Source organism: Euprymna scolopes, chromosome 35 (genome assembly GCF_053919585.1).
Source record: "Euprymna scolopes isolate OS-2025 chromosome 35, ASM5391958v1, whole genome shotgun sequence".
In the NCBI taxonomy this organism is placed as follows: domain Eukaryota; kingdom Metazoa; phylum Mollusca; class Cephalopoda; order Sepiida; family Sepiolidae; genus Euprymna; species Euprymna scolopes.
In genome coordinates, this window is record NC_136516.1 from 43,009,324 (window position 1) to 43,024,312 (window position 14,989).

Sequence of the window (14,989 nt, forward strand, 5' to 3'; positions counted from 1 at the left end):
GTTTCATACCAACAACGGACTTTATATACACCTGACAAACCAGCAATTTGGTTATAAAATAATTATACATTGAGGTGAGGAATGATAGATGAATAAACAGCTAGACATTTCTCTACTCAAACATACCCGTCTACTTTTGTTTGTTTTATAATATGTTTTTTTTTATTCAATTGTAAGTTTAAAGTACAAAAAAAAATATATATATAATTTAAAAAATAGGGATTTATTTTTTTTACCCATGTATTAATTAGATAGTTAAATGTTGTAATTTGAAAGTCATCAACGTGTTTCACATGAAAGGCTCATTTCTACCGGAAATGAAATGGTGGGCAGTCTTGCAGTTACGAAAAATATTTTTATTTTATTTAATATATTTTTATAATTTGCGATCTTAACGATCTTAATTTATTTTAATAGCATGCAAACATTCCTTGACTTTACAGATAAATTTTATGAAAATTTCAATTAAATTGGTAATGTAGAAATATGGCTCTATCGACTTTGAACGAACCAAGAATTACATTTATTTATATATATATATATATATATATATATATATATTTTCATAAGTTTTTATTTTGGTTTTGATTCAAGCTAATCCACCCGTCATATGGCATTAACTTTATAATAACATATACGAAATCTGCAAGAATTAAAATATCATATTTAAGCATATTTTATGACAGGGCTTTCCTGCTAGCTAAGATAAATACTTTTGCAGTTTTAACTAAAAAGCTACAATAATATGAGAGCGTCTGAACATCTACAGAATTACAACATCAATATATTACATATGAATGAGTCCGCTGTGGAATTTCCACAGGTCCCGCTAGTATATATATATATCCACAGCGGACTCATATATATATATATATGTACATATATGTTCCATCACACAAAATTTAGCAAGTAAAAAAAGGCGTTTTTTCTCGCCTCTGGATGAAACTATATCAAATGGCAAGGGGAAGCAAGAAAGCAAATAGCTGGTCAAACAATCCCTGTCACCTGAAATAATATAAGAAAAAAATATCCTCCACTCTAAATAAAACGTCGACAGTAGATGTTTTATTTATTCTAAAGAATAAAAAAAACATCTACTGTTGACGGTTATCAGAAATTATAATAATGTAATGTGGCCGTTACATTATAACTGTGTTACCACATCTCCACCACCTGGACCCACACGTTGTCTGGTACCGTCACAAAGGAACAAACAAAAAAAGAAAATAAAAATCCGACTCAGCATTTTTTTTTTTTTTAGTGCAAATTTAGTTGTGTGTTTTTTTTTTTCCAACAATAACACATTTCATTATTTTTCAAAAGTGTTTTCACACACCCATGTGTTTTACAACGCTCTGCCGTATAACATGTGCTTTTTATAAATCTCTCTCCTCGCCACGTGTAATTCGTATTATTCTAATCTTGAGTGTCATTTGCGCAACATTTTAGTCGATGTAATCTCCGACCTCCTTTATGTGTATCCTATCAAACTCAGGAATGTCCCATCTAGGTTTCCAAATTCAGCAGAAACATTTCTGAGTTTGACAAGATACACCTGAAGAAGGTGTATTGACCGAAACGTTGTTAAACTCGGGAATTTGGATGGAATTTCGAACAGAAACCATTATTTATTTCACAAGGGTATCATGTTCTTGTTCCGTCAGCCATGACTGGATAGAAGTCCTAAGTAATTCGCAATTGTATTTTTTCTGCCAGAGACATTCCCGAGTTCGACAAGATACACCTGAAGAAAGTCGGAGATTACATCGTTCGAAATTCCGTCCCAATTTCCGAGTTCGACAGAAACATTCCCGAGTTCGATTAGATACACCTGAAGAAGGTCGGAGGTTACATCGACTGAAACGTTGCGAAAATCACACTCAAGATGAGAACAGTGGTCCGAAGATTCCAAATAATATGAATAACCAATTCTCATCTCAAAAATTTCAGAAATGTAATATCGTGTAAGTAAAGACAATATCTACTATCTAATATTTTTTGTACTTTCTTTCTTTCATAGACATCAGGACTGTACCAGTATAAAGTTTATGGAACGTTGACAGAAATCGATGCTGAAACATGCTCGCAGGTTTACATGGATCTAGATTATCGGAAAACATGGGATAGTTATGTCTATGGTGAGTAATCGAACTTCATTTATTAAGGGGGGGGTGCTGCAAATCCTTATCAGGTTACTATAAACATCTATCAGATCAGGCTGTCTGAGGATACTGACTTCCTGATCAAAAATGCACCAAACATGTTTTTTACAAGGGAATCGCCACTTATCAAGGCTCAGAGGCCACTTGAGGATAAAGGTTAAAGAGTGTAAAATGGTCAAAAGGACGATATCATAGTAATCGTTAGAAGTGTAAATTTGGTAAATTGGATTACTTAAAAGGGAACGGCTCATCAAGAACTTGTTTACATTGGACTTGAAGATGACCATATTGTAGTCAGCTGGAAAGTAGGTAAACAGAGGAGAGTTCCACAGGCGTGCAGTTCTAAGAAAGAAACTTTGTTCATGGAATCTATGTTTAGGTTTAGGCACAGATAAAGAGTGGGGGAAATTATTGATAGTGTTTTCAGCCAGACGAGAATTTCTCATGAATGTTTAGCAAGGGGAGACCATAGATTGGAGCTCAGACGAGCCCTTGCCATGAAAATAACGAAAAAACAGAGATAGGCTCGCAATGTCTCTTCTGTGAGAAAGAGGTTGCAAGGAAGAGAAAAGGACATCTCCCACTAGGCTACTAAGTCTATTTTGAACTCTGTCAAGGCAGATTACGGTCTTCCTAGCAGCTCCTGCCCAGATGTGATAGCAATACTCCATCATTGGACGTACCTGGCTTTTATATATAGAGAATTGTATTAGCAGGTAGATATCTACTGGATCGATAGAAAGATCCTATCATTTTTCCAGTTTTTATTTCCCTTTCTTTTTGAAAAATTCAATCATGTTTTGTAAATTCGAAAACAAAACTAACAATTTTCTTCGACAAAACAACCAAACCAAACACCATGAATAAATATTTGAAGATATAAAGAACTTGAAGCATAAAAACTTTTTTCCAAAATTACTGGATTCTGCATTAAATAACTCAAAAACGGTTGACATGCCATAAAATGGAACATCTAACCCAATCAGACCTAAATAAAACAAGAATTGATTTCTTATTTGTTAGAATTCCTGTAATCTGTATTTTCAATCATATATTCTCTTATGAATAGGGCCCCTTTCATCTGGAAATTAAAGCAGAAATTAGAGCCTATAATTTTTTTTTTAGCCCCCCCCCCGCCTTCACTTGTTTTTTACTGGGTTTTTGTAATGAAAAATTACAAACAAAGCACAGTGCCACTTGAACATAAGGGCTTCTATTTGGGACCAAATCTACAAGGATACTATGTAGGGAGTTGGGCAGCGAGATGTCTGTTAATATTTCACTTGAACTTCTGCAGATTAGTACAGTCAGGGAAGCAGGGACTCGGGAGAGAATTCCAAAGTCTAGCAACCCAGGGGAAGAAACTATTTGAGTAGAAGACTTTCCGGCATCTAGTGATCTCTACAATGTAAGGGTGGGATTTTGCTGCTTATTGAGTTAGTGAGGAGTGTTACGTCAAGGGGGTACGAATGCTTTGAGTTCGTCGGAGCACATTCCATCAAAATATTTGTAAAACGAGCACAGGGATTTAACATTTTGGTGGAGAGAGACAGAGATTGGAGTTCGGTTGGTAGTACGCGGCTGAAGTGTTGAAATTAATGTTTTAAATCAGCGAATAAAAAAAATCTGTCATTTGTACTAACGCATACAAAAAATAAGTCCGATTGCGTAATTTTCTTTTGATTTCTCAATTCTTATTCTTCTTCGTCACAAAATCACGCTTGCATTCCGACCCTCTCGCAAAAAAAAACTTTTTATATACAGACTTTTCATTGCGACAGTGCCACGATTTGCATATCTTTCTTCCCTTCTCTTCTTTTCCTTGTACTGGACGGATTCCAGGTTTGAATGACGGTGGTTCTTGTGTACATCATTTTGTAACCTCAGTGTTATTCAGTTCCGCCACAGGAACTTATTAGATTGGAGACTCTTTTTTGGTCCCTGTCTAAGAGTGAGAGACTAATAGCAGATGTACCATGTATGGGCAAACGATAGCCTTGTAGAGATGAACATTCATATTAATATAAAATAATAAGGGTGCAAATATTAATATAAAATAATAAGGCTGCAAATATTAATATAAAATAATAAAGGTGCAAATATTAATATAAAATAATAAGGGTGCAAATATTAATATACAATAATAAAGGTGAAAATATTAATATTAAATAATAAGGGTGCAAATATTAATATAAAATAATAAGGGTGCAAATATTAATATAAAATAATAACGGTGCAAATATTAATATAAAATAATAAAGGTGAAAATATTAATATAAAATAATAAGGGTGCAAATATTAATATAAAATAATAAGGGTGCAAATATTAATATAAAATAATAAGGGTGCAAATATTAATATAAAATAATAAGGGTGCAAATATAAATATAAAATAATAAGGGTGCAAATATTAATATAAAATAATAAAGGTGCAAATATTAATATAAAATAATAAGGGTGCAAATATTAATATAAAATAATAAGGGTGCAAATATTAATATAAAATAATAAGGGTGCAAATATTAACATAAAATAATAAAGGTAAAAATATTAATATAAAATAATAAGGGTGCAAATATTAATATAAAATAATAAAGGTGCAAATATTAATATAAAATAATAAAGGTGCAAATATTAATATAAAATAATAAGGGTGTAAATATTAATATAAAATAATAAAGATGTAACTATTAATATAAAATAATAAAGGTGAAAATATTAATATAAAATAATAAGGGTGCAAATATTAATATAAAATAATAAAGGTGCAAATATTAATATAAAATAATAAGGCTGCAAATATTAATATAAAATAATAAGGGTGCAAATATTAATATAAAATAATAAGGGTGCAAATATTAATATAAAATAATAAGGGTGCAAATATTAATATAAAATAATAAGGGTGCAAATATTAATATAAAATAATAAGGCTGCAAATATTAATATAAAATAATAAAGGTGCAAATATTAATATAAAATAATAAAGGTGCAAATATTAATATAAAATAATAAGGCTGCAAATATTAATATAAAATAATAAGGGTGCAAATATGCATATAAAATAATAAGGGTGCAAATATTAATATAAAATAATAAGGGTGCAAATCTTAATATAAAATAATAAGGGTGCAAATATTAATATAAAATAATAAGGGTGCAAATATTAATATAAAATAATAAAGGTGCAAATATTAATAAAAAATAATAAAGGTGCAAATATTAATATAAAATAATAAGGGTACAAATATTATTATAAAATAATAAGGGTGCAAATATTAATATAAAATAATAAAGGTGTAAATATTAATATAAAATAATAAAGGTGCAAATATTAATATAAAATAATAAAGGTGCAAATATTAATATAAAATAATAAAGGTGCAAATATTAATATAAAATAATAAAGGTGCAAATATTAATATAAAATAATAAGGGTGCAAATATTAATATAAAATAATAAGGGTGCAAATATTAATATAAAATAATAAGGGTGCAAATATTAATATAAAATAATAAGGATGCAAATATTAATATAAAATAATAAGGGTGAAAATATTAATATAAAATAATAAGGGTGCAAATATTAATATAAAATAATAAAGGTGCAAATATTAATATAAAATAATAAGGGTGCAAATATTAATATAAAATAATAAAGGTGCAAATATTAATATAAAATAATAAGGGTGTAAATATTAATATAAAATAATAAGGGTGCAAATATTAATATAAAATAATAAGGGTGCAAATATTAATATAATAAGGGTGCAAATATTAATATAAAATAATAAGGATGCAAATATCAATATAAAATAATAAAGGTGTAAATATTAATATAAAATAATAAAGGTGCAAATATTAATATAAAATAATAAAGGTGTAAATATTAATATAAAATAATAAAGCTGCAAATATTAATATAATAAGGGTGCAAATATTAATATAAAATAATTAGGGTGCAAATATTAATATAAAATAATAAAGGTGCAAATATTAATATAATAAGGGTGCAAATATTAATATAAAATAATAAAGGTGCCAATATTAATATAAAATAATAAAGGTGAAAATATTAATATAACATAATAAAGGTGCAAATATTAATATAAAATAATAAAGGTGCAAATATTACTATAAAATAATAAAGGTGCAAATATTAATAAATAATAATAAAGGTGTAAATAATAATATAAAATAATAAAGCTGCAAATATTAATATAATAAGGGTGCAAATATTAATATAAAATAATAAGGGTGCAAATATTAATATATTAGATAATAAAGGTGCAAATATTAATATAATAAGGGTGCAAATATTAATATAAAATAATAAGGGTGCAAATATTAATATAAAATATTAAAGCTGCAAATATTAATATAATAAGGTTGCAAATATTAATATAAAATAATAAGGGTGCAAATATTAATATAAAATAATAAAGGTGCAAATATTAATATAAAATAATAAAGGTGCAAATATAATTATAAAATATTAAAGGTGCAAATATTAATATAAAATAATAAGGGTGCAAATATTAATATAAAATAATAAGGGTGCAAATATTAATATCAAATAATAAAGGTGTAAATATTAATATAAAATAATAACGGTGTAAATATTAATATAAAATAATAAAGGTGCAAATATTAATATAAAATAATAAAGGTGCAAATATTAATATAAAATAATAAGGGTGCAAATATTAATATAAAATGATAAGGGTGCAAATATTAATATAAAATAATAAGGGTGCAAATATGAATATAAAATAATAAGGGTGCAAATATGAATATAAAATAATAAGGGTGCAAATATGAATATAAAATAATAAAGGTGCAAATATTAATATAAAATAATAAGGGTGCAAATATTAATATAAAACAATAAGGGTGCAAATATTAATATAAAATAATAACGGTGTAAATATTAATATAAAATAATAAAGGTGCAAATATTAATATAAAATAATAAGGCTGCAAATATTAATATAAAATAATAAGGGTGCAAATATTAATATAAAATAATAAGGGTGCAAATATTAATATAAAATAATAAGGGTGCAAATATTAATATAAAATAATAAAGGTGCAAATATTAATATAAAATAATAAGGGTGCAAATATTAATATAAAATAATAAGGGTACAAATATTAATATAAAATAATAAAGGTGCAAATATTAATATAAAATAATAAGGCTGCAAATATTAATATAAAATAATAAGGGTGCAAATATTAATATAAAATAATAAGGGTGCAAATATTAATATAAAATAATAAGGGTGCAAATATTAATATAAAATAATAAGGGTGCAAATATTAATATAAAATAATAAGGCTGCAAATATTAATATAAAATAATAAGGGTGCAAATATGAATATAAAATAATAAGGGTGCAAATATGAATATAAAATAATAAGGGTGCAAATATGAATATAAAATAATAAGGGTGCAAATATGAATATAAAATAATAAGGGTGCAAATATTAATATAAAATAATAAAGGTGCAAATATTAATATAAAATAATAATGGTGAAAATATTAATATAAAATAATAAGGGTACAAATATTATTATAAAATAATAAAGGTGCAAATATTAATATAAAATAATAAGGGTGCAAATATTAATATAAAATAATAAGGGTGCCAATATTAATATAAAATAATAAGGGTGCAAATATTAATATAAAATAATAAGGGTGAAAATATGAATATAAAATAATAAGGGTGCAAATATTAATATAAAATAATAAGGGTGCAAATATTAATATAAAATAATAAGGGTGCAAATATTAATATAAAATAATAAGGGTGCAAATATTAATATAAAATAATAAAGGTGCAAATATTAATATAAAATAATAAGGGTGCAAATATTAATATAAAATAATAAAGGTGCAAATATTAATATAAAATAATAAGGGTGTAAATATTAATATAATAAGGGTGCAAATACTAATATAAAATAATAAGGATGCAAATATTAATATAAAATAATAAGGGTGTAAATATTAATATAAAATAATAAAGCTGCAAATATTAATATAATAAGGGTGCAAATATTAATATAAAATAATAAGGATGCAAATATAAATATAAAATAATAAAGGTGTAAATATTAATATAAAATAATAAAGGTGCAAATATTAATATAAAATAATAAAGGTGTAAATATTAATATAAAATAATAAAGCTGCAAATATTAATATAATAAGGGTGCAAATATTAATATAAAATAATAAGGGTGCAAATATTAATATAAAATGATAAAGGTGCAAATATTAATATAATAAGGGTGCAAATATTAATATAAAATAATAAAGGTGCCAATATTAATATAAAATAATAACGGTGTAAATATTAATATAAAATAATAAAGGTGCAAATATTAATATAAAATAATAAAGGTGTAAATATTACTATAAAATAATAAAGGTGCAAATATTAATAAAAAATAATAAAGGTGTAAATATTAATATAAAATAATAAAGCTGCAAATATTAATATAAGGGTGCAAATATTAATATAAAATAATAAGGGTGCAAATATTAATATAAAATAATAAAGGTGCAAATATTAAGATAATAAGGGTGCAAATATTAATATAAAATAATAAGGGTGAAAATATTAATATAAAATAATAAAGCTGCCAATATTAATATAATATGGGTGCAAATATTAATATAAAATAATAAGGGTGCAAATATTAATATAAAATAATAAAGGTGCAAATATTAATATAAAATAATAAAGGTTCAAATATTAATATAAAATAATAAAGGTGTAAATAATAATATAAAATAATAAAGGTGTAAATATTAATATAAAATAATAAGGGTGCAAATATTAATAAAATAAGGGTGCAAATATTAATATAAAATAATAAGGATGCAAATATTAATATAAAATAATAAGGGTGCAAATATTAATATAAAATAATAGGGGTGCAAATATTAATATAAAATAATAAAGGTGCAAATATTAATATAAAATAATAATGGTGCAAATACTAATATAAAATAATAAGGGTGCAAATATTAATATAAAATAATAAAGGTGCAAATATTAATATAAAATAATAAGGGTGCAAATATTAATATAAAATAATAAAGGTGCAAATATTAATATAAAATAATAAAGGTGCAAATATTAATATAAAATAATAAGGGTGCAAATATTAATATAAAATAATAAAGGTGTAAATATTAATATAAAATAATAAAGGTGCAAATATTAATATAAAATAATAAAGGTGCAAATATTAATATAAAATAATAAAGGTGTAAATATTAATATAAAATAATAAAGGTGCAAATATTAATAAAAAATAATAAAGGTGCAAATATTAATATAAAATAATAAAGGTGAAAATATTAATATAAAATAATAAGGGTGCAAATATTAATATAAAATAATAAAGGTGCAAATACTAATATAAAATAATAAGGGTGCAAATATTAATATAAAATAATAAGGCTGCAAATATTAATACAAAATAATAAAGGTGCAAATATTAATATAAAATAATAAAGGTGCAAATATTAATATAAAATAATAAGGGTGTAAATATTAATATAAAATAAAAAGGTGCAAATATTAATACAAAATAATAAAGGTGCAAATATTAATAAAAAATAATAAGGGTGCAAATATTAATACAAAATAATAAAGGTGTAAATATTAATATAAAATAATAAAGGTGCAAATATTAATATAAAATAATAAAGGTGCAAATACTAATATAAAATAATAATGGTGAAAATATTAATATAAAATAATAAGGGTACAAATATTATTATAAAATAATAAAGGTGCAAATATTAATATAAAATAATAAGGGTGCAAATATTAATATAAAATAATAAGGGTGCAAATATTAATATAAAATAATAAAGGTGCAAATATTAAGATAATAAGGGTGCAAATATTAATATAAAATAATAAGGGTGAAAATATTAATATAAAATAATAAAGCTGCAAATATTAATATAATATGGGTGCAAATATTAATATAAAATAATAAGGGTGCAAATATTAATATAAAATAATAAAGGTGCAAATATTAATATAAAATAATAAAGGTTCAAATATTAATATAAAATAATAAAGGTGTAAATAATAATATAAAATAATAAAGGTGTAAATATTAATATAAAATAATAAGGGTGCAAATATTAATAAAATAAGGGTGCAAATATTAATATAAAATAATAAGGATGCAAATATTAATATAAAATAATAAGGGTGCAAATATTAATATAAAATAATAGGGGTGCAAATATTAATATAAAATAATAAAGGTGCAAATATTAATATAAAATAATAATGGTGCAAATACTAATATAAAATAATAAGGGTGCAAATATTAATATAAAATAATAAAGGTGCAAATATTAATATAAAATAATAAGGGTGCAAATATTAATATAAAATAATAAAGGTGCAAATATTAATATAAAATAATAAAGGTGCAAATATTAATATAAAATAATAAGGGTGCAAATATTAATATAAAATAATAAAGGTGTAAATATTAATATAAAATAATAAAGGTGCAAATATTAATATAAAATAATAAAGGTGCAAATATTAATATAAAATAATAAAGGTGTAAATATTAATATAAAATAATAAAGGTGCAAATATTAATAAAAAATAATAAAGGTGCAAATATTAATATAAAATAATAAAGGTGAAAATATTAATATAAAATAATAAGGGTGCAAATATTAATATAAAATAATAAAGGTGCAAATACTAATATAAAATAATAAGGGTGCAAATATTAATATAAAATAATAAGGCTGCAAATATTAATACAAAATAATAAAGGTGCAAATATTAATATAAAATAATAAAGGTGCAAATATTAATATAAAATAATAAGGGTGTAAATATTAATATAAAATAAAAAGGTGCAAATATTAATACAAAATAATAAAGGTGCAAATATTAATAAAAAATAATAAGGGTGCAAATATTAATACAAAATAATAAAGGTGTAAATATTAATATAAAATAATAAAGGTGCAAATATTAATATAAAATAATAAAGGTGCAAATACTAATATAAAATAATAATGGTGAAAATATTAATATAAAATAATAAGGGTACAAATATTATTATAAAATAATAAAGGTGCAAATATTAATATAAAATAATAAGGGTGCAAATATTAATATAAAATAATAAGGGTGCAAATATTAATATAAAATAATAAGGGTGCAAATATTAATATAAAATAATAAGGGTGAAAATATGAATATAAAATAATAAGGGTGCAAATATTAATATAAAATAATAAGGGTGCAAATATTAATATAAAATAATAAGGGTGCAAATATTAATATAAAATAATAAGGGTGCAAATATTAATATAAAATAATAAGGGTGAAAATATTAATATAAAATAATAAGGGCGCAAATATTAATATAAAATAATAAGGGTGCAAATATTAATATAAAATAATAAAGGTGCAAATATTAATATAAAATAATAAGGGTGCAAATATTAATATAAAATAATAAAGGTGCAAATATTAATATAAAATAATAAGGGTGTAAATATTAATATAATAAGGGTGCAAATACTAATATAAAATAATAAGGATGCAAATATTAATATAAAATAATAAGGGTGTAAATATTAATATAAAATAATAAAGCTGCAAATATTAATATAATAAGGGTGCAAATATTAATATAAAATAATAAGGATGCAAATATAAATATAAAATAATAAAGGTGTAAATATTAATATAAAATAATAAAGGTGCAAATATTAATATAAAATAATAAAGGTGTAAATATTAATATAAAATAATAAAGCTGCAAATATTAATATAATAAGGGTGCAAATATTAATATAAAATAATAAGGGTGCAAATATTAATATAAAATAATAAGGGTGCAAATATTAATATAAAATAATAAGGCTGCAAATATTAATATAAAATAATAAAGGTGCAAATATTAATATAAAATAATAAAGGTGCAAATATTAATATAAAATAATAAGGCTGCAAATATTAATATAAAATAATAAGGGTGCAAATATGCATATAAAATAATAAGGGTGCAAATCTTAATATAAAATAATAAGGGTGCAAATCTTAATATAAAATAATAAGGGTGCAAATATTAATATAAAATAATAAGGGTGCAAATATCAATATAAAATAATAAAGGTGCAAATATTAATAAAAAATAATAAAGGTGCAAATATTAATATAAAATAATAAGGGTACAAATATTATTATAAAATAATAAGGGTGCAAATATTAATATAAAATAATAAAGGTGTAAATATTAATATAAAATAATAAAAGTGAAAATATTAATATAAAATAATAAAGGTGCAAATATTAATATAAAATAATAAAGGTGCAAATATTAATATAAAATAATAAAGGTGCAAATATTAATATAAAATAATAAGGGTGCAAATATTAATATAAAATAATAAGGGTGCAAATATTAATATAAAATAATAAGGGTGCAAATATTAATATAAAATAATAAGGATGCAAATATTAATATAAAATAATAAGGGTGAAAATATTAATATAAAATAATAAGGGTGCAAATATTAATATAAAATAATAAAGGTGCAAATATTAATATAAAATAATAAGGGTGCAAATATTAATATAAAATAATAAAGGTGCAAATATTAATATAAAATAATAAGGGTGTAAATATTAATATAAAATAATAAGGGTGCAAATATTAATATAAAATAATAAGGGTGCAAATATTAATATAATAAGGGTGCAAATATTAATATAAAATAATAAGGATGCAAATATCAATATAAAATAATAAAGGTGTAAATATTAATATAAAATAATAAAGGTGCAAATATTAATATAAAATAATAAAGGTGTAAATATTAATATAAAATAATAAAGCTGCAAATATTAATATAATAAGGGTGCAAATATTAATATAAAATAATTAGGGTGCAAATATTAATATAAAATAATAAAGGTGCAAATATTAATATAATAAGGGTGCAAATATTAATATAAAATAATAAAGGTGCCAATATTAATATAAAATAATAAAGGTGTAAATATTAATATAAAATAATAAAGGTGCAAATATTAATATAAAATAATAAAGGTGCAAATATTACTATAAAATAATAAAGGTGCAAATATTAATAAATAATAATAAAGGTGTAAATAATAATATAAAATAATAAAGCTGCAAATATTAATATAATAAGGGTGCAAATATTAATATAAAATAATAAGGGTGCAAATATTAATATATTAGATAATAAAGGTGCAAATATTAATATAATAAGGGTGCAAATATTAATATAAAATAATAAGGGTTCAAATATTAATATAAAATATTAAAGCTGCAAATATTAATATAATAAGGTTGCAAATATTAATATAAAATAATAAGGGTGCAAATATTAATATAAAATAATAAAGGTGCAAATATTAATATAAAATAATAAAGGTGCAAATATTAATATAAAATAATAAAGGTGCAAATATTAATATAAAATAATAAGGGTGCAAATATTAATATAAAATAATAAGGGTGCAAATATTAATATCAAATAATAAGGGTGCAAATATGAATATAAAATAATAAGGGTGCAAATATGAATATAAAATAATAAGGGTGCAAATATGAATATAAAATAATAAAGGTGCAAATATTAATATAAAATAATAAGGGTGCAAATATTAATATAAAACAATAAGGGTGCAAATATTAATATAAAATAATAAGGGTGTAAATATTAATATAAAATAATAAAGGTGAAAATATTAATATAAAATAATAAGGCTGCAAATATTAATATAAAATAATAAGGGTGCAAATATTAATATAAAATAATAAGGGTGCAAATATTAATATAAAATAATAAGGGTGCAAATATTAATATAAAATAATAAAGGTGCAAATATTAATATAAAATAATAAGGGTGCAAATATTAATATAAAATAATAAGGGTACAAATATTAATATAAAATAATAAAGGTGCAAATATTAATATAAAATAATAAGGCTGCAAATATTAATATAAAATAATAAGGGTGCAAATATTAATATAAAATAATAAGGGTGCAAATATTAATATAAAATAATAAGGGTGCAAATATTAATATAAAATAATAAGGGTGCAAATATTAATATAAAATAATAAGGGTGCAAATATGAATATAAAATAATAAGGGTGCAAATATGAATATAAAATAATAAGGGTGCAAATATGAATATAAAATAATAAGGGTGCAAATATGAATATAAAATAATAAAGGTGCAAATATTAATATAAAATAATAATGGTGAAAATATTAATATAAAATAATAAGGGTACAAATATTATTATAAAATAATAAAGGTGCAAATATTAATATAAAATAATAAGGGTGCAAATATTAATATAAAATAATAAGGGTGCAAATATTAATATAAAATAATAAGGGTGCAAATATTAATATAAAATAATAAGGGTGAAAATATGAATATAAAATAATAAGGGTGCAAATATTAATATAAAATAATAAGGGTGCAAATATTAATATAAAATAATAAGGGTGCAAATATTAATATAAAATAATAAGGGTGCAAATATTAATATAAAATAATAAGGGTGAAAATATTAATATAAAATAATAAGGGCGCAAATATTAATATAAAATAATAAGGGTGCAAATATTAATATAAAATAATAAAGGTGCAAATATTAATATAAAATAATAAGGGTGCAAATATTAATATAAAATAATAAAGGTGCAAATATTAATATAAAATAATAAGGGTGTAAATATTAATATAATAAGGGTGCAA

General features: G+C 21.6%; 1 protein-coding gene across 1 annotated transcript in view; it reads left to right on the forward strand.

Moving 5' to 3' along the window:
- The window catches only part of LOC145259841 (phosphatidylcholine transfer protein-like), a 65,744-nt gene that overhangs the window by 18,306 nt on the left and 32,449 nt on the right, over positions 1-14,989 (forward strand). The window contains exon 2 of the mRNA XM_080117673.1: positions 2,021-2,138. Coding sequence (XP_079973799.1) covers positions 2,021-2,138 — 118 coding nt within the window. The remainder of the gene's footprint in view (positions 1-2,020; positions 2,139-14,989) is intronic.